General features: G+C 39.7%; 1 protein-coding gene across 2 annotated transcripts in view; it reads left to right on the top strand.

The window, feature by feature from the left end:
• The window catches only part of LOC143292613 (vesicle-fusing ATPase-like), a 36,802-nt gene that overhangs the window by 2,027 nt on the left and 15,541 nt on the right, over positions 1–19,234 (top strand). Inside the window, exons 1-8 of one of the 2 annotated variants that reach the window (XM_076603071.1) lie at positions 2,357–2,548; positions 6,797–6,882; positions 8,239–8,338; positions 9,389–9,507; positions 15,821–15,966; positions 17,427–17,476; positions 18,164–18,252; positions 18,924–19,066. In XM_076603071.1, the coding sequence (XP_076459186.1) occupies positions 2,534–2,548; positions 6,797–6,882; positions 8,239–8,338; positions 9,389–9,507; positions 15,821–15,966; positions 17,427–17,476; positions 18,164–18,252; positions 18,924–19,066 (748 nt within the window). In that variant the 5' untranslated portion in view covers positions 2,357–2,533. Of the gene's footprint in view, positions 1–2,356; positions 2,549–6,796; positions 6,883–8,238; positions 8,339–9,388; positions 9,508–15,820; positions 15,967–17,426; positions 17,477–18,163; positions 18,253–18,923; positions 19,067–19,234 lie in introns of those variants that run through there. The other variant, XM_076603070.1, reaches the window with a different exon arrangement.

Raw genomic sequence — 19,234 nt, 5'->3', positions numbered from 1 at the left:
TTTCCCGACCCCGCTTCTCCCATTTCTTCCCCCCACCCCCTTCTTTTCTTCTCTTTTTTTTCTGAGGGCAGGATGTAAAAAAGCTGTATAAGTTTATTCTTTTAGTTTTACCCTCAGTAAAGATCATTTTGACTTGACTTCACACACACACACACACACACACACACACACACACACACACACACACACACACACACACACACACAGAAACAGTTATATGCATATACATAATACACACATGCATGTACGTGCACACACACAGAGTTACACACACTCATACTGTCCATGTTTACCACATTATAACATTGTTTTATTATTATTTTTTGTGTGTGTGTGTCACTGTGTGTGTGTGTGTGTGTGTGTGTGTGTGTGTGTGTGTGTGTACACTTTGTCACAAGTTTGTGTGTGTACACTGTGTATGTGTGTGTGTGTACTTGTGATATGCAGCGGAACACACACAGTCATCAAAAAGACATTTCAGTTTCCATGAATGAAACTTGAGAACCAAAAGCCAGTGACTGGTTTTGATATCGGTATTGAAACAAAACCTAGTGATTCAAGGATTTTCATTCTAATTTCTGCCTTGTGATCTTCGTATTTGTATGGATCAGACCATGGTGAGTATCACACACATGCATGCATGTGTACACACACGTGCATGTATGTACACATGTATGTATGCATGCATGTTGGCATGCACATACCTATGCACATACACATGTGCACACACAAAAAACAACAACAACCCAAGCAAAGAAACATGTTCACTCACAAGACATACAAACACACGTGATATGATGAATACAAACACACACACACGCACCCCCCTCCCCCCCCCCGCCCCCCCCAGTTAGGTAGAAATCTATGTAGATGCCAAATTATTGGCATGAATCTCTTGACTGGTGCATGTATGAATGTCCTGAAAAATGATGCTCCTGATATTATGGTTGTGTCCCAGTATTGAGTATAGATTAAAAAGTTTGAAAACCAGGAATGATTGGCTTCACACACACGCTTGCACACACGCACGCACACAGACACACACACACACACACATATGTGTGTGTGTGTGTGTGTGTATGTGTGAATTTTATATTTTGGAATTTTTTTATATTTAAATTTTTTTAAATTTTTTTAAAAATTTTTTTAAATACTATTTTGTTGAGTTGGCTCATTTCAATATAGTGTGAAAGTAAGAACTGCAACAGCAGTGCTTGGGAATGAAAGACAATGATGCTGGTAGAAGCTAGCAAAGTTTTAAATGCCATATCTGAAAGTGAAAGGCCAGAGGAAGAAAGAGACAGAGAGAGGGACAGAAAGAGAAGGACTGGGTGGAAAATAAAAGTTGCAAATCTATAAACAGCCTCACTGACACACTTTCTGCAAAGAGATGTGAGGGTTGCAGGGTTTCCTGGTGCACAGGCTGTTGAACTTTATTGTTTTATTTCTTGTTGAGTTTACTTTTTTGTTTGAAAGATAGCATTAGATAAAGTATTCTATTATGTAGAATATGTCATTCTACAGCGTCTGCATCCCTATTTATGATGCGGCAAATCAATATTCACAGAAACTGACTCTTGGGAGCAAATCATTTGGCAGTGGAGTGTTCATACCTGTGCATAATGTCAGAACAGAAGGAAATTCATAACCATGCAGAATGTAGTAAACAAGTATATTTGATGTGTTGTAGTTGATCTTTGTATTAACAATTTTTTTTGTAAGTTTCAAAATTCTGGAGATAAAGCTCTGCTTCAACTAAGATAACAACTTTCAATGAAACAGGTTTTAGTCAACACAAAAGCACTGATTTTTTTTTTTTTTTTTATTTTATTTTTTTTTTAGCAGCATATAATAATGGCAACCAAATGGTCTTTTCTGATTGAGTTCATGGAAAAGCTTATGGATGCTGGGAGCTGCATTACCAGAAAGTTCACTTAATATAAACCAGAAAACATAGGGGAGTGTGGAGGCGGGGAGGACCCTTGAATACAGCAATGCATCAGTGCTGTCTGTGTGATGAATACAATAATTATCAATCAGCATGGTGTCTGTAATGAAGGGCAGTGAACTGCACACTTTACTGCGACAGAGCTGTTGGAAAATTTTGCGCACAAGCTCAGGATGGTGGGACCCAGATATCGACGCACACACACACACACACACACACACACACAGAGTGTTGATGCTGAGGAAGAAAATCAATAGACATCAGTAAGCTGTGGCCGGTGACTGGAAAGGGGAGAGAAAGGGAGAGAGAGAGAGAGGGACAGAGATAGCCCTGCCACCCACACTGACAGACAATGTGAGGAGGGGGGAGGAGGAGATATCTTTTCACACTATCGGCAACACAGTGTGTCTGATACGGATACTTGTGCGTGCACAGAGTGTGCGGTACTTGTGTCTGCACAGTGCTTCAGATGTGTGCGTGCTAGCCTGAAATCAGTGGCCAGCTTACCCGCCCCCCCAAAACGATCAGAGGTGTTCTGTCTGTGGTCTAATTTCACTTTGACGGAGCTGGAGGCATTTTGACGCCATGCCCGACACACAGGTTGGGCATTATGTGGATTTATGAAATAATTTCTTTAAGGGCATTTGCCATAGGAGTTCCGTATTTTGTGGCTGTGTCTTAAGTGGTAAATAATGAACAATAACAACAAGAAAAACAGTGATATTGGCTAAAACAGTAATAGGATGATTGAATGTGCCATGAATTCAGCTAAGGTGGAGATACATGGAGGGATTTTGCTACTATTTGATCTCATTTTACTAAGAAGCACTACAGTTTCTTTGTTTTTGTTTTTCTTAATTCACATAATATGCATCAACAGTTAATTGAAAGAGGAATACATGTACTTCCTCATTCTACCAGACACCCACCCACACACACACTCACAGTCACACCCACACACTCCACCACACCCACACACACACGCTCACATACCTCTTCCTCCCATCCACCCCCACAACCAACACACGCAGAGACATAAACAGAAATTACTACAGGATCTACTGAATTTATTTCAATAATTTTCACTAGCTGTCAATTCCATCTTGCAGTATTATTATACTTTTGTTGAAGCTTTCCAAATAAGACAACGATCATCATGGCTGCAAATCAATAGATTTGAATGTGACACTCATTCTTCCATTCTGCCATTTTCTGCATTTTTGATGAGCAGCTTGGAAGGTTATAATTGACTTGGATAGCCAAAGTTTATGACCAAACATTTATTTGAAAAAAAAGTGATTAAAAAAAAAAGAAGAAGAAAAAAAGAAGAAAAGAAGCTGGTGTTGTTGTTGGCTGTTGTTTCCAGGAGATTGGAAGTGCAACAATGCCTGCATCACATTCTGATAATGTATAGTGAATATGCAAATGTTGCAGACTCCTAATCTTATGAATCATGATAATATGTGTGTGTGTGTGTGTGTGTTAAGGGTTCGAATTTAGCGGGTGCCGGGGTGCAAATGCTACGAAAAGTTGGCTCGGCCATGCAAACTTTCTGTCGAGAGTGCCCAGTTGGCACTAAAAAATTTATAGAGGCGAAAGAAAAGTAATTAAAAGACACACCAAGAAAGCAATCTCAAACGCGGTCGATCGAAATGTAAAGTGTTGTCTGCTGCAGCTTGCTTCGCGGAGTAGCATCACCAACAAAGCAAACCAGACACTAGGCCTTGTGCGCCGCAACATCAAGGTGCCTAATAAGACCATCAGAACTGCAGCCTACAGGGCCGTCGTCCTCCCTACCCTTGAGTATGCCAGCTGTGTGTGGGATCCCCACACCACTGAAAACACTAATACTATCGAAAAGGTGCAGCGTAGAGCAGCTCGCTGGGTCTCACACCACTTCCACCAAACCTCCATTGTGGACGACATGCTCTTTGACCTGGAATGGCCAACGCTGCAAGCCAGACAGAGGCGAGCGAGACTCACCATGTTCTACAAGGTGCACAACAGCCTCGTACACATTGATTCCAAATATCTCCCCTCTGTCAGCCACCTCAGCCATATAACTAGAAAGTCCCACCCCCTGCACTACAACGTCTCATCCAACAGGACACAGTACCGGCAGATGACATTCTTTCCAAGAACCATCCCGGAATGGAACAACTTGCCCACTGAAGCCGCCACTGCGCCATCTCTGGCAGCCTTCCAGGCCAGGGTGGCAAACCTCTGACCAGCTCCAAACAACAGCAAACTACCCCCTACCCCTCCCGCCCCCTGCCCCCCACACCTCTTCCCCACAAAATCCTCCTAATCCTGTTAAACCTAGAACTAACTAAAACAGCCCACTCGGAACCACCCTCCGGAAAAGAATTTGTGTAGCAGATTCATCGACAAGTCAATTTTGGCTACCCATCCAAAAGAAGAAGAAGAAGAAGACTTTCCTTGGCACACCGCTGAAACCAAGGAAGATGGCATGCAAGTGCGCAATAACCAAGTGGTTTAAGCGTTGGACTTTCAATCTGAGGGTCCGGGGTAAGAATCTCGGTAACGGCGCCTGGTGGTTAAAGGGTGGAGATTTTTCCGATCTCCCAGATCAACATATGTGCAGCCCTGCTAGTGCCTGAACCCCCTGCATGTTTATACGCGCGCCGGCAGAAGATCAAATACGCACGTTAAAGATCCTGCATCCCATGTCAGTGTTCGGTGGGTTATGGAGACAGGAAAATACCCAGCATGCATGAACCACGACAGAGTCATTGGCAAGTCGATGTTGGTCGTGTAACGGAAAGAAGAAGAAGAAAGAAGTGCTCGTGTGTGTACCGTGTCGGAAAGAGACCGAACAGAGGGGAGGTGGGATTGGAAAAGCAAAAAATAAACTTGTTGATGGATCAAAAGTGATGAAAAGGTTCACACTCGTGAGGCACTCCCAATCTCAAGTGCACAAGTTGTCCGTGGAAAGACAAGAAGCAAGAAAAAAGGTTGTCAGAGACAGCAGCAGGGAGAGATCTGCTCTCTCTTGAGCAAGATGTGGCAGGAGTAAAGAAGCTATCAACAGGCCCATGGGGTTCAGGCGTATGGACATTTTGAATGCGGTTTTCCAAATATCAACACAAATGCAAATTATAACTCAATCAAAGATTTCATTTCATTTTATTATGCAGGCACCCAAAATCACAATTGGGCACTCAAATGTTTTGTCCAGAGTGCCCAGCTGGCACTCAAAAAAGAGTTGAATATGAACCCTGGTGTGTGTGTGTGTGTGTGAGCATGCCTGCAAATATTGTGAAATCTTATGTGATGAATTGTTGCCCATCACATCTTTTCTCACCACTGCTTTTCCGATGACAATCAACTTTACAAGTCCTGTCATGTTTCTCAGCTTCCTGCTGTTATCCATCACACACAGCTATGTATTTCAGACATTAAAGCATGGATGACAAAAAACAAACTTCAGCTGAAAAAAGACAAAATGGAAATGATTTTCATTGCGCCCAAAAGACTTCTGTCCACTGATTCTGTTCTCACTTCAGTTAAATTGGATAACTGCCTCATTCAGACGTCTACGACTGCGCAACCTGGGGGTCACACTTGATCAGACACTGTCGTTTCACCATCATGTTTCCTCTGTATGTCGTGTGTGCTACTTGGAGCTCTGCTGCATTGGTTCTGTTTGTCATCTTCTTTCTGAAGAGGCCACCAAAACTCTTGTTTCTGCTTTTGTTCTCTCAAGACTGGATTATTGTAATTCTCTCCTTGCTGGCTGTCCTCAGAATCTTCTCGTTCGACTTCAAAAGGTGCAGAACAATGCTACTGATCTAAAAGGTGTGGGAAGAGAGCTAAACGCAGGACTTTTCAAGGAAATAGATACACAAAAAGACCGAAACATGATGTCGAAATGTTTAGTTGTAATGATGATGAAGAATCGTCTGCTTCAATATCAATCGATTCAATGCAACAATGTTCCCCCAACAATGAAAACTCCAGTGCCACGCCCACTCGAAGTGAGGTAGAGCTTCAAAATTTGTATGATATAATGAAAGAAAGTAGTGATGAATCTAGCGACAGTACTGAAACAGATGATGAAACAGATTCAGTAGAGGAAGATTTTATTGATCTGTCAGAAGTCTCACAGACACAGGGTTATAGATTGATTGATCTGGCCATTCTGAACCAAAATATAGAATCTCAGCTTGTTTGCAAATTTTGTCAGAATAGTGTGCAGCTGATTGAAGTAAAACGGGCAGGACTGGGCAGTGAATTTGCTTTTCATTGTGAAAACAATGCTTGTGTTAGTCAAACATCTTTCCCCTCTTGTCCCCAAATTTCTGCAGGAAATTTTAAAATAAATTCAGTGAATCGCCGTGCAGCATTTGCCATGCGCTATATCGGCTGTGACCTTGCGGAACTCCAAACCTTCTGTGGAGTCATGGATTTGCCTCCTCCTGTCAAAAGAAGTTCTCATATCAAAATTAAGTGCTTCTTGAACCTCTGCTGGCAGTGCATGTGCATATGTATTTTGTGTTTTGTTTGCGTGTGTGTGTGTACATGTTTGTTCGTGTACAGCATGTCAGACTTGAATCATTCGTATACATTTATGCAAGTGTATATATGATTATTATTGCTAATTAGACAATCTCCATTTTTGAGGAGGTGTGATTGTCAGTCAGCAGTCTTCTTCTTAATCATCATCATCATCATCATCATCATCTTCATCATCTTCTTTTTTTCATTTTCTTCTTCCTCTTTTTCTCCTCTTCTTCCGCCTTGTTCTTGTTCTTTTTCTTTTTCTTGTTTTTCTCATTTTTGCCATTCTTCTTCTAATTAGTATGCATTGTTGTGTGGTGTTGTCAGGAATTCCGCTCCATAAAGTGTCCCTCTGAGGACTTGTCGCTAACCAACTGTGTGTTGGTTCACGATGGTGACTTTGGCAATGTCAAGTGAGTTTGTGATCTTTGTTTCCACTTTTTATAATCATGCGTTCTAATTGTGGCAGAAAAGGTTTGTTTTTATTTGAATTGTATTTAGTGTTAATACACAAGTGTTCCTTGGTTTGAATAATACTTATGATTATAGTGCAAATTTACATATCTATGTTATATGGGTATTCTTTAGTTTGAGTGGTATTTCGCGTGAACGTTGAAGTATTCGAGGATTTAGTTTCAGTGATGTTTATACTGTTAGTACATAGGTATTCTTTAGTTTGAATGATATTTGGTGTCAATACCTAAGTATTCTGTAGTGTTTATTGATATTTATAGTGTTAATACATAAGTATTTTTTAGTTTGAACTGTATAATTTTCATTGTGTAAATCATCCCAAGATATTCTTTACTTTGAAAGATATTTATTGTCAGTTAATACATGAGAATGAATTGTATTTATAGTGTTGATACATTGGTGTTCTTTAATTTGAATTATATTTTTCTAGTGTAAAATATACATTTGTCGTAATTCTTTACTGTGAATATTTTGTGTCAGTACATTGTGTTTCTTTAGTTTGAATGATATATTTATACTACTATAGTGTTAGTACATAGATATTGTATAATTTCAGTGATATTTATCGTGCAAGTTAAATATATTTGTAGTTTTAGTTTGATAAAGTTTTAACTCATGAGGTGTTTTTTTTAATTAAAAAAAAAAATTTTTATTATATAAATTATAAGTTTAATGACATTTACAGTTTTAATGCAAATCCAGCTGGCTCAGTTCTTTGTATTATATGTATAGAGTGAGAGTGTGGCAGTATGATAACTGCTTTTTTTTTTCCATTTATTCATTTATACTATTATAGTCTGTTCATCTAAGATGATGATATTAGACTGAACATAACAGTGCTGAGTTAGTGAAGTGTTGTTCAAATATGATGTCACATCTTACATCTTCCATGTCATTACCTTGTCAGATCTGCTTTACTACATCTTCCATGCTATGCTTGTCAGAACTGCTAAACTTCTTCAGTGGAGTACTCCTGACCATTTGTTCAATTTTAGTTTTTATTGTTTGTTATGTGTTTTTCTTTTTTTTTTCTTTTTTTTTTGGGGGTGGGGGGTTAAAAAAACAACAAAACATTGGCCTCATGGCTCCACAGACATGACACAGGAACAGCATACAATATGACTAGCCATATGACTGACCCATCCTTGAAGAAACTCCTCTACAGTGATGTGTTTGGATATATCATACATTTTTTCAGACTTGGAAATTAGAGAGAGAGACTTTTTTTTCTTTAATTCTTTTTTTTTTTTTTTAAGCTGGAAATTTCCATTATGATTTTGTTTCTCTGGCAACAGGCACATCCAGGTAACGCCAACGCCTCACAGTCATTTTGTCTTCACTGTGCTGGCACACCCCACCACAGGCCCTGGCAAACTTGCCTTCAATGCTGTGCACGTGAGTACATGCCCCTGCTTTTGTGGTCATGAGCTACAACTCTCACGCTCATTCACATACATGTATAACTGTTTTTGCCCTGCCATTTAAGGCCAGTCATATTCTGATTTCAGGGGTTGTATGTGTGGAGTATGTTTTCTGTTTCAATAATCTACCAAACACTGATATAAATAATAGTATTGTTGATGTGGGTTTTTTTTATGTTTTGCATGTGTATGTAAACACATGGGGGGCATTAGGCACTAGCAGGTCTGAACATATATTGCCCTGGGAGATTGGGAACATATCCACCCTTACCTCACGGGCTGTAGCCATGATTTAAACATTTGTCTGTTGATTTTATTGTGCTAATTACTCATCACTTATGTTGTGTGTGAAGTCGTCTTGTGTTTGATACTTTGATAGGCTTTAATTCATGACTTATAAATCAGAATTACGGAATCCTGAGCAGAAGTTAAACATGGCCTCAATGTAATTGTCAGCACTTGCATAGTGTGTTGGACCTTGCTGTTTTTGAAATGGCCTATATTTCCACGAGGGAAGCCATAGTCTGGGGGAAACTATGGAATCGTGTTCTGGGTGATGTTTCTGGCGCATCGCCATTTGTGGCTTGACAGGCCCATTTGAGAATGGCAGTCTCTTTCCCACAGTTTACACAGACAAAGACTGATGCTGGTCTGTCCGTGGGAGCAGTATTATGGAATTTTAAGCTGAACTTTTATAAAGTGTGAAACACTGAACACAATGTATAGAGTCTTGTGTGTGTGTGTATGTGTGTGTGTGTATATATATATATATATATATATTTTTTTTTTTGGGGGGGGGGGAACTTTGAATGAAATTGAATGTTTGAGCCATATACAGTCTTATTATTGCCCTGATTAAATTCAGCTTTGAATTTCAGAGAAAGTCATGGTTTTGTTTGCATTTTTTTTTTTCTAATAACAGATAAACATATGCCTGCTTCTTGTTTTCGACTGCAATTTAGAAATGAAAATCAAACATTGCAAAACAAGAGAAAGTGTCTACGTTGTTTTTCTTTCCTTCCAGAGAAAATGGGCAGGCATTGTTCTGAACTCTGACGTGAAGGTACGGCCGTATCAGTTCAATAACAAAACACAATGCATCGGCACAGTGGTGCTGGAAATCGACCACCTGCAGAAAAAGAGGTGAGAATAATAAAAGAAAAAAAACCCCAACCATTTTTGTTTTTTATATTTCATTTTTTTTAAAATGATTCTTTTTTTTTTTTTTTTTTTTTTTTTTTTTTTTTTTTTTTTTTTTTAGGAGAAATCAGTGGATGCGTAAAATTTCTGCAAATGAGCAGGATAGTCTCAGCATCCTTGGAAGGTTCTTTCCCACTTTTTTTTTTTTTTTTTTTTTTCTCTCTCTTTTTTTTTTCTTTTTTTTTTCTTTTTCTTTTTTTTCTTTCTTTTCGTTCCTTCCATCATCATTTTTCTCCTTTCTGTTGTCTTTTTTTCTCTTTCTTTTTTTTTTCTTCTTCTCTCATCTCTTTATTCTTTCTCTCTCTCTTTCTTCCCCCTGTAATCTGTCTTCTTACCATTGTCATGCTCAAACATTGTCAAGGTCATGCAACATATAAAATCACATACAGGGTAGTTTCGTGCACCATGTCTAAAAGAGGCGAGGTAGACACGATCTCATTCTCTCTCTCTCTTTCTCTCTCTGTGGAGGCATTAGCTTTACGGAACGTCTTTAAATGTACACATTTAAATTGATCACTTGAGTTTTTTTATGGATCCGTATAAGTGCTCAGGTATCTTGGTAGACATAGATCACATCTTACGTAATTTGAGCTCGGTTTCAAAGATAAGATACAGATTCTTACACTTACCATATTTGAATTTAGAAATAGACAGTTTTGCTATCAACAGAGTCGTGTTGATTTTTTTTCTCTTTTCATGATCTGGGATATCCATTTTCGTTGTACCAAACAACGCTACTTTTTCATTCATAGGGATCAGTGTATTGTAACGGGAGAGAATGAACTGTTTCACATGTTTCCAAAAGTCAGATAGTTTGGGGCAAGAGTAAAAGGCGTGTTCAATGTAATCAGTGTCTTGACACCAGTTGCAGGTGTTTGTGTTTGACACCCCCATTTTTGCAAGCAGAATATTCGTTGGGTAAATGTTATGGATAAATTTGAAGTGGAGTATTCTCAGATGGGATTCATTTGTGCATTCATAAGCTAGGTTGAAATAGTCTTTGATATTGATGTCTAGTTTGCGCTTCCAAAATTGTGTTGCACATATTTCATGGTTTTGTTTGAGGGCAAAGTGTTTTCGGATTTGTTTGTTAGATAACGTAGTGAGGTGTCCCTCTGTTGTTGCAATGTCTTTGGGGGTATCCTCTTTGTGGGCATCGTTGGATAGATGCTGTTTCCATTGTTCTGGTATTGCGTTTATGATGGCATTGTATTCGAAAAGAAGGCCCGGGTCAGTGCCCAGTTTGCGTTCTACTTCTTCATATGTCATTACATTTCCATGCTGCCAAAGATCCTGCACGATAAGAATGCCTTTTTTGCTCCATTTGGGAAAGTGTAACACATTACCTTTGTATTTTACATTTTTGTTGTTCCATAGCGGTTCCGTTTTTATATTTTCTATCGGTCTGTCTTTGTTGAGAACGGCAACTGCTTTTATTACCTCTCTCCAGAAGAATGACTTAACATTTTCCAGCTTTTTGATGTCTTTAGGTAAGATATTACAGCTAAAACTGCAATAACTGTCCTTGAAAGGTGACATATTTTGTCTTGCAAGAATGCTCCAATGCGCTTTTGTCTCTCTGAGGAGTCTAGCTGCCCATTTGACCAGGAACATTTGCTGCTGGTGTTCGATGTTGATCATATTCAAGCCACCATCTTCTTTGTCAAGGCTGAGGACTCCTCTTTTGATTTTTTCAAAAGCTTTTTTATTATTAAACTTTTTTTTCCACAAAAACCTGTACATAAGTGTGTTAATGGTGCTGAGGACTTTGACTGGTAAAGCCGATACTTGCAGGACGTGTGAGAACTGTGACAACAAAAACGTCTTTGCCAAGATAACCTTACCGTATAGTGATGGGTTTCTTCGTTCCCATCGTTTAATCACCTTAGTTATTTTTTCGATTTTAGATTTCCAGTTTTCTTCCAGTTCCGAAATTTCTTTGTCTGCTGAGAAATATATCCCCAGAATTTTCAGCCTGTCAGGTCTTATGGGAATGCTATTTATGTCGCCTGTTTCATGCTTTCTTGACCCCAGCCACATTCCCTCTGATTTACTTTTATTTAATTTCAGACCTGAGTATTCTTCAAACTGAGATACAATGTCTGTAGCTATCCGAATGTCCTGTTCATTTTTTAGAGTTAATGTTGTATCATCTGCAAACTGTTTTATTTTAGAGGTGTTACTTTCGTTGCACATACCTCCTAATGGCGTCAATTCAATTCCTCGAATCTCTTTATTGTTTCTAATTCTAATCGCCAGTATTTCTACTGCTAGTACGAAAAGAAGGGGACTTAGTGGGCATCCCTGTCTGATTCCTCGTTCTGTTGGAAACCAATCAGATAGCCATCCACCATTGTGAACACAACTTTGTGTGTTTTTCATTACAGTAGAAACAACATTCTTAAATATTGGGCCAAAGTTGAAAATATCTAGTGCTTCGATGATACAATCTTTTGATATTGTGTCAAAGGCTTTAGAGAAATCTAGAGCAACTAGAGCACCTGTTTGATTCGTTGTATTGAGGTGTTTAGTTAGGTCATCAAAGAATCTCAAGTGAACTGCTATATTTCTTCCCTTTATGAAACCTACTTGGTCTTCATTTACAACTGTTTTGATGACATTTTGGAGTCTCGTGGCAAGCGCTTTCGTGACTATCTTATAGTCTGTATTTGTGAGAGTAATAGGTCTATAATTTGTGAGGTTATTTTTGTCCAGGTCCTTGCCTTTATGGATTAATGTAACAATTCCTTTCTTCATTGAGAAAGGTAATTCTCCTTCTTTGATGGCTTCTGTAATACAGAGAAGGAATGGCGTTTTTAGTTTGTCCCAGAACGTTTTATAAAATGCTGGTGTGAGGCCGTCACTACCAGGCGCAGAGTCTTTGTTTAAGTTTGTGAGAGCTACTGTTAGCTCGTCCAGAGTTATTTCTTTGTCACAGAGGTCTTTTTCTTCTTCTGTAAGTACTGGATAATCTTCGTTGCTCAGGAAATGGCCTCTTATGTTTCTTTCTTTATCTACGGTTAAGTCTTTCTTGTATAACTCTGTATAAAATTTCTCGATGTGGTTCAGTATTGTCTGTGGATTGTCTGTCGTGTTTTGGTTTATGCGCAGAGATGATATTACGTTCGCGGCTCCTTGGGCCCTTTCAAGGCGGAGAAAGTATTTTGTGTTTTTTTCCCCGTCCTCTATCCACTTGACTCTTGAACGAATCTGAGCACCTCTTGCTTCTGTTAGTTCCTGTAGTTCTATTTCTTTTTTTAGTTGTTGCGCTTTCATTATCATGTTTTTATCAAGAATGCTTTGTGTCAGATTTTGTTCAATGTCGTGCAGCATTTTGATTTTTGCATGTTTATTTGAAGCCCTATTTTTGGCGATTTTTGAATAGTTGATACAGTAGGACTTGTATTTAACTTTAAACATTTCCCAGGCTTTTTGTGGATTTTCGTCTTTATATTTTGAGAAATGTGAATCTATAAAATCGTTTGTTTCTTCCAGAAAACGTTCCTCTGATAGCAACGAGCTATTAAACTTCCAGTATCCTGGACCTCTTCGAAACTCGTTTGCGCTGAATATTGCTTTTACAAGTTTGTGGTCTGAGTGGGGAAATAACTCAATGTCTGTTTTCTGCACGAGTGCTTGGGAGATATTGTCACAGAAAATATAATCAATTCTCCTTGCTGTGAAAGGAGTGGGTCTTGACCAAGTATATTCTTTGACGTCTGGGTGGATAGATCTCCATGTGTCTTCCAGGTCTAGAGAAGATAACATTTCCATGAGAGCTTCATTTTCTCGTGTTGAGTGTGGTTTGCCCGCGATGTTATCTAGATGGCTTATTGTTGTGTTGAAATCACCCAGTACCCACAAATGGTCGTAGTCTTGCTTTAGCAGTAGGCTGCCCAGTTGGTTTATGAATTCTAATTTATCTACGGTCGAGTTTGGCGCATAGCAATTAGCGATGATGGTTATTTTGTTGTCATGCCTGACTCTAATTAGTAGTATTCTCTCTGCTGCATGAATTAATTCTGCCTGAATCTGCTTAAGTTTGGAAATGAGGATAATGAGTCCATTGCTTCTGTTAGTTCCTGCACTATAGAATATGCTTCCCGACCATTGTCTATCGATTTCGTGCATCACATCATCTGTAACGTATGTCTCCTGCAAACATGCTATGTCTAACTTTTGTTTTCTGAGGAAGTCAAATACAACTTTTCTTTTTAGCTTATTTCTCAGACCCCGCACATTTAAAGTACCAATACATATATCGTGGTTCATAACTGGTATGAGGATAGCATTTCTTCAAATTTCTGTAGCAGATAACCAAAATCATTAATCATAAATCACAAGTCCATAAAACGAAGCCAAGGGTCGTGAGGGAAAGGTCAGACCGGTGGGGAGAGAACACGTGCTAGGTGTCGGCCCCCTCCTGCATGCTGTCTGCTTTCTCTTCCTCTCCTCTTGCGTTGTCCGGGGCCACTACAGTCGGCCGTTTGCTGTCCGGCACTGGCGTTGTGGGAGATTCACTCCTCTCCCTTTTTTCTTTTCTTCCAGCAAGGCTCGTTGTTGCGGTGTGTGCGCGCGCTGGCTTCACGGGACTGGCTGCTTTCTGGTCCTGCGTGCTGCTCGCATCACCTCTTCCACACACTGGCACTTGTTCGCCTGGCAGTGTCAGCGCTGGTTGACTGCTGCCCTGTGGCTCGCATGCTGCTGGTGTTTCAACTTCTTCCCTAACTTCTTCTTCCTCGGCATTCAGGGGCACCGAAGAGGGGCAGTCCATTATTTTATGCCCCTGCTGCAGGCAACCTTTGCAAACCACCTCCCCTTCACAGTTAGCTGCCACATGTCCCTCCTGCAGGCATTTGTTACACTTTTTTGGTTTTTGCTTTTGTTCTTTATGATAAATGTCTGCAGTGAATACACCGATTTTCATGACTGGCCTCAGTGGTGTGACTGGTACCGTGATATACACGAAACGGCGGCCAGTTTCAAACTGGGTCAGTCGCCCGTCGGGGTTTCTTGCCAGCTCATTTCTGAGAGATGACCGTAGCTCTACCCCTATCTTTTTTAGAGCTGTTTCTATTAGTTCGTTATTGATACCAAGCGGGATGTTATTTACCCACAGCTTTGTGGTGGGTTTTTCATCCCCCTGGTCCTTGTTAACAAAAGGATTCCTATCCAGGAGAGACACTCGTGCTCCCCTAAACAGGAACCCTTCCAGTAACAAATGGTCTCTTACTTCTTCATTTCGCGGATATATCCGCCACAGACCGCGAATCCGCTGCGCCCCCCGAATTGTTTCTCGACCGCACGCAGCCTCCGCGGCAACACAAATGTCATACACTGTAGGTAGCGTCTCATATGTAGGGAGTGCCCTGGTAGTAATGTATACTGGTTCCACGGCCGGCGGGGCTGGCGTAGGCGCCGCCATTGTGGCTCCAACACTGGAAACTGCTTTCTCGTGGTCTTTTTCGCTCGTTCCACACACAGATGTTGGCGAAAGGAGCACAGTACAAACACACAGTGTACTAATTCGCTTTTCTCACTTACAAACCTGGAGCTAAATCCTTCGACATATCGAAGCCACTATGTTTTTGCAAAAAAACGCACAGAGCACAGAAGAGCGTGGCCTGCCGACATCGGAGGCCAAACCGGAAGTCCGAAAATGATTCTTCTTCACCTTTGGGAGATCTATGGCAAAAAGCAATAGACCGTGTCACAAAACTTAGAATGAAAAACCCACTATGATTAAGCTCCCACACACCTAGGTAGAGTAACTTTTCTTTTTTTAGATATTATTTTTTAAATGATTCTTCTTCACTTTGGGGAGATCTATGGCAAAAAGCGATAGACAGCATGATTTCTCAAACAAAAATCAAGATAAAAAAACCCGCTAAAATTAAGCTCCCACAGATAATGTATTTTGAAATACTGACCAATGCTTCATGAATTATTATCATAAAATCAAATCAAAGAAACACACACACACACACACATACACACACACGTGTACACACATGCAGAGAGAAAGAGGGAGAGGGGAGGGCTTTGCATGTGAGAGTGTGTCACCTCACATGTTGATGGCAGAGAAATTTGCTATGACAAAAATTCATACAATACAGTGCAATACAAAGCAGTACAAATGCAATACAAGACAATTTAAAACAGTGCAGTGCAATCCAGTCCAATCCTGTACAATGCAGTACAATACCCTCAACGATTAACTTCAATGCATCAGTGTGGTGAGTGACAATGTGTGCAGCTCCACACCCCCGGTGACGCTGGACAGCGACAAACTGGCTGCAGAGTTCCTGATGACCTTTGGAGGTCATGCCATGACCTTGGAACAGCCCCTGGTGTTCAGCTTTGATTCCAAGCTGTACTCCTGCAAGGTCAAGGAGGTGGAAGGTTAGTGGCCTGGGGTCGCTGATTGCTGGGGAGTGTGGGGGGGGGGGGTGATTTTCTTTACCCATTCTTCAGTCTTTTTTTCTTTTTTTTTTTTTTTTTAAATATCTCATGTCTTGTGTTGGGTGTTATCAGTGTGTGTGTGCTGCTTTTGAACCATCTGGCCAGCCTAAGTATTGTGCTACATAATCATATTTTGGAGGCGCTGCAGCATTGACTTCTGATCCAGAGTGTTCACTGGTGTTCAGAGTTTGAGGCCCCCGTTTCGGCATGATGTTGTGTCCTTGGGGAACGGCACTTTACTCCGATTCTCCACATTCCACCCAGATGGAGATGGGTTCCTGGCTTTGGTTCTAGAAGGTTCAAAACAGCGGCAGGGGAGAATTGGGCCCTTCCCTCCTATGCTGAGTCACAGACACAGTGTGTGTGAATTCACTTTCCCGATGGCAGTAAAAGGCCATGGGACCCTGAACTGCTCTTGGAACCCAGTATCTGTGGCTTTTTCTCCTTTAACCCCTTGACTGCTGCTGATGAGTTTGTTCATCAGTGAGAGGCTGTCACCTCACTAAGATTGGGCTTACAGGTCAGGATACCACTCAGTCACTACTCTTTATCTGGAATTCTTCCTCTTTTGATTGCGTTACATTTTGTTCAGTAAGATGACGACAACCACTTGAAAGTGCAACAAAAAAAAAAAAAAAATAAAAAAAAAGAAGTAAATTTTCTTCTGATTCGTAACACTGATCTAGATCTCATTTCACCAAAGTTCAGCAGTTAAAGAGTTATTGGATGATGGGCATTTATCAGTCTTGTTTCCTGGTCGTGTGGGTGTTTTCCTTCTTTTTTCCTCCTGCCTGCTCCACCCTTCATACCTCCCTCTGCAAGCACCATTTACAGTTGTCTGATGCCTTTTTTTTTCTCAACTCCTTTTCTTTGTTGTTTTCGTGTTGTTCTGGGGTTTGTTGGGGGGGGGGGGGGGGGGGGGGGGAATCCCAAGAGGCCAAACAATGGAAGGGAGGTAACAACAACAATAGAATTGAACCTGGCTACTTGTTTCCCTTTGTAATTGTCGGAGAGAAATGGGGTGACTGAACTCACTGGAACTATTGCATGTCATGTGGCAAAAAAACATTCAAAGATTAAGCAGCAGTGTATTTGAACAAGGTAAATTTGCACAAAAATGAGAAAAAAGAAAAGAAAAAGGTTTACACAAGTTTTTGAAGTGTGTTGTGGGACTGTTTATCAAGCAAAGTGTGTTTTTGAATTGGTTGTCAAATAGGATGTGATGCATTCAATCACAATCAGGAGAAAAATATGATGTCAGATCAAATAAATGTTATTAGAAAAATCTGAAAGTCATCATTGGATATATCTTTTTCTTTTTTATGCAATAATTTATGTGAATATTTTTGAACAGACTGTGTGCATTATATGAGACAAATTTCATTCATTTTCTTTTTCAGTGCTAGACTTTTCCAATGCCAAATCACAGATGTCGGGCAAACCAAAGCTGGTATGTACCAGGATCAACCATGCAAAATAAATGACAAGAAAGATTTACCTTCTCTATTTTTATTTATTTTTAATTTTTTATTGAGTGATGAAAATGAGACAGATAACAGGAAGTTGAGTGTCAGCATGTTTTTTTCACTAAAGGAAGTATATTGGTAAAAATGAACTGACAAGAAATCTTCATAGAAATCAATATAATACGAAGAATCTTAATACAGTCAGGTATTACATGTATCCGAAGATGGTCTTGTCTTCAAACAATATGCACATATGCAAAATTAAACGCATAAAGAGCAAGAATATTTTCACCATGAGCAATTTTTTTGTGTATTTGTATTCTGCAATCTTTTTGAAAAAAAAAAAGAGAATACCCTTCTTTTCAGAACAGTTGTAAGATGATGTTCGAAAGATCATAGTTTTGGGCAAGGAGAAATTACACGATGGTTAAAACAGAAATAATGTGGGTGGAGATGTGTTTTCCTATGGTCCTGTGAAACTGTAAAGGGTTGTGTTTTATTTTGACAGAACCTGACATTGTTTATTCATGATGAATTAGAAAATGACAGAACCTGACATTGTTTATTCATGATGAAAAAGAAAATGACAGAACCTGACATTGTTTATTCTTGATGAAAAAGAAAATTGACAGAACATGACATTGATTTGTTCACTGTTCTTCTGTTGACAGTCAGAGATCGGTCTTCTGACTCCCAACTCCGGTGTGGTCTTTGAGAAAGTGGAGAATTCCAATCTAAATCTCACAGGAAAATCCAAAGGGTGAGAATTAGATTGAGGCTTATTTAAGTGTTATTATTCTCCTTTGTGTTTCCGTTGCTGTTATGCCAAATGTTCGGATGTGCATGTGGTTTGTTACTGATCTGAGTTTCGTTTTTCTTTCTTTTTTCTTTTTTTCTTTTCTGTTTTTTTCTTCTAAGTTTTAAGGTGAGTGAGCAGTATAAAGGGGATAAGCTAGAGGGGGCCTTTATGATTACGATTTATGCTTTGTGAGCAATGTGTGCTATGTTTAATTTAGTGTCGTCAGCATTAGCATCATTCTTGGCTTTTGAACGTTTGACAAGGCTGGCAAGAAAGTATAAATTTAACAAGTTTGTATTGAGCAGTGTTTAAAAAGAAAAGGCTGACAGTGGAACTGATTTCAGCTTAATGGTTATTTTTCGAGTTTTGGCTATATCACTCTGTGTGTAATATTGCCACCAAAATCAGTAACATTCCTTATTATAGCTCTTTTACTTTGTTTGTAATGCTGTCTTTGAAAAACTCCAGATTTTTAAGTTCCAGTTCTTTGCATTTAATAGTGTCAGTAAAGCTATAAATATTTTTTTGTATGTCATAATATATTCTGTATCTCCGTAAACCAGTTGATTTTCGATACACGTATAATTATGTTTGAAGTTTTAACATGAAGATTGTCTCATTGTTGATAACAGCAAGTCCTCATACCAATCGATCATCAACCCAGACTGGGACTTCAACAAGATGGGCATTGGCGGCTTGGACAAAGAATTCACAGCCATCTTCAGGCGAGCCTTCGCTTCCAGAGTATTCCCCCCTGAGATTGTTGAGCAGCTGGGTACGAAAGTTGTTCCTGGAATCATTTAAGTTTTTGGGAATTTTTGTGGCTTGCTTAGTTAATCTTTTCTTACCCCTCCTGCCCCCTTTTCCAGGCTGTTTTAGAGGCATTACCGACATTCTACTCATTCAGAACCCCCTGTATATAGCCACATCCAGACTCACACTG

This window comes from Babylonia areolata, chromosome 18, assembly GCF_041734735.1.
Source record: "Babylonia areolata isolate BAREFJ2019XMU chromosome 18, ASM4173473v1, whole genome shotgun sequence".
Classification (NCBI taxonomy): Eukaryota; Metazoa; Mollusca; class Gastropoda; order Neogastropoda; family Buccinidae; genus Babylonia; species Babylonia areolata.
This window is presented reverse-complemented; position numbering and strand designations above follow the sequence as displayed.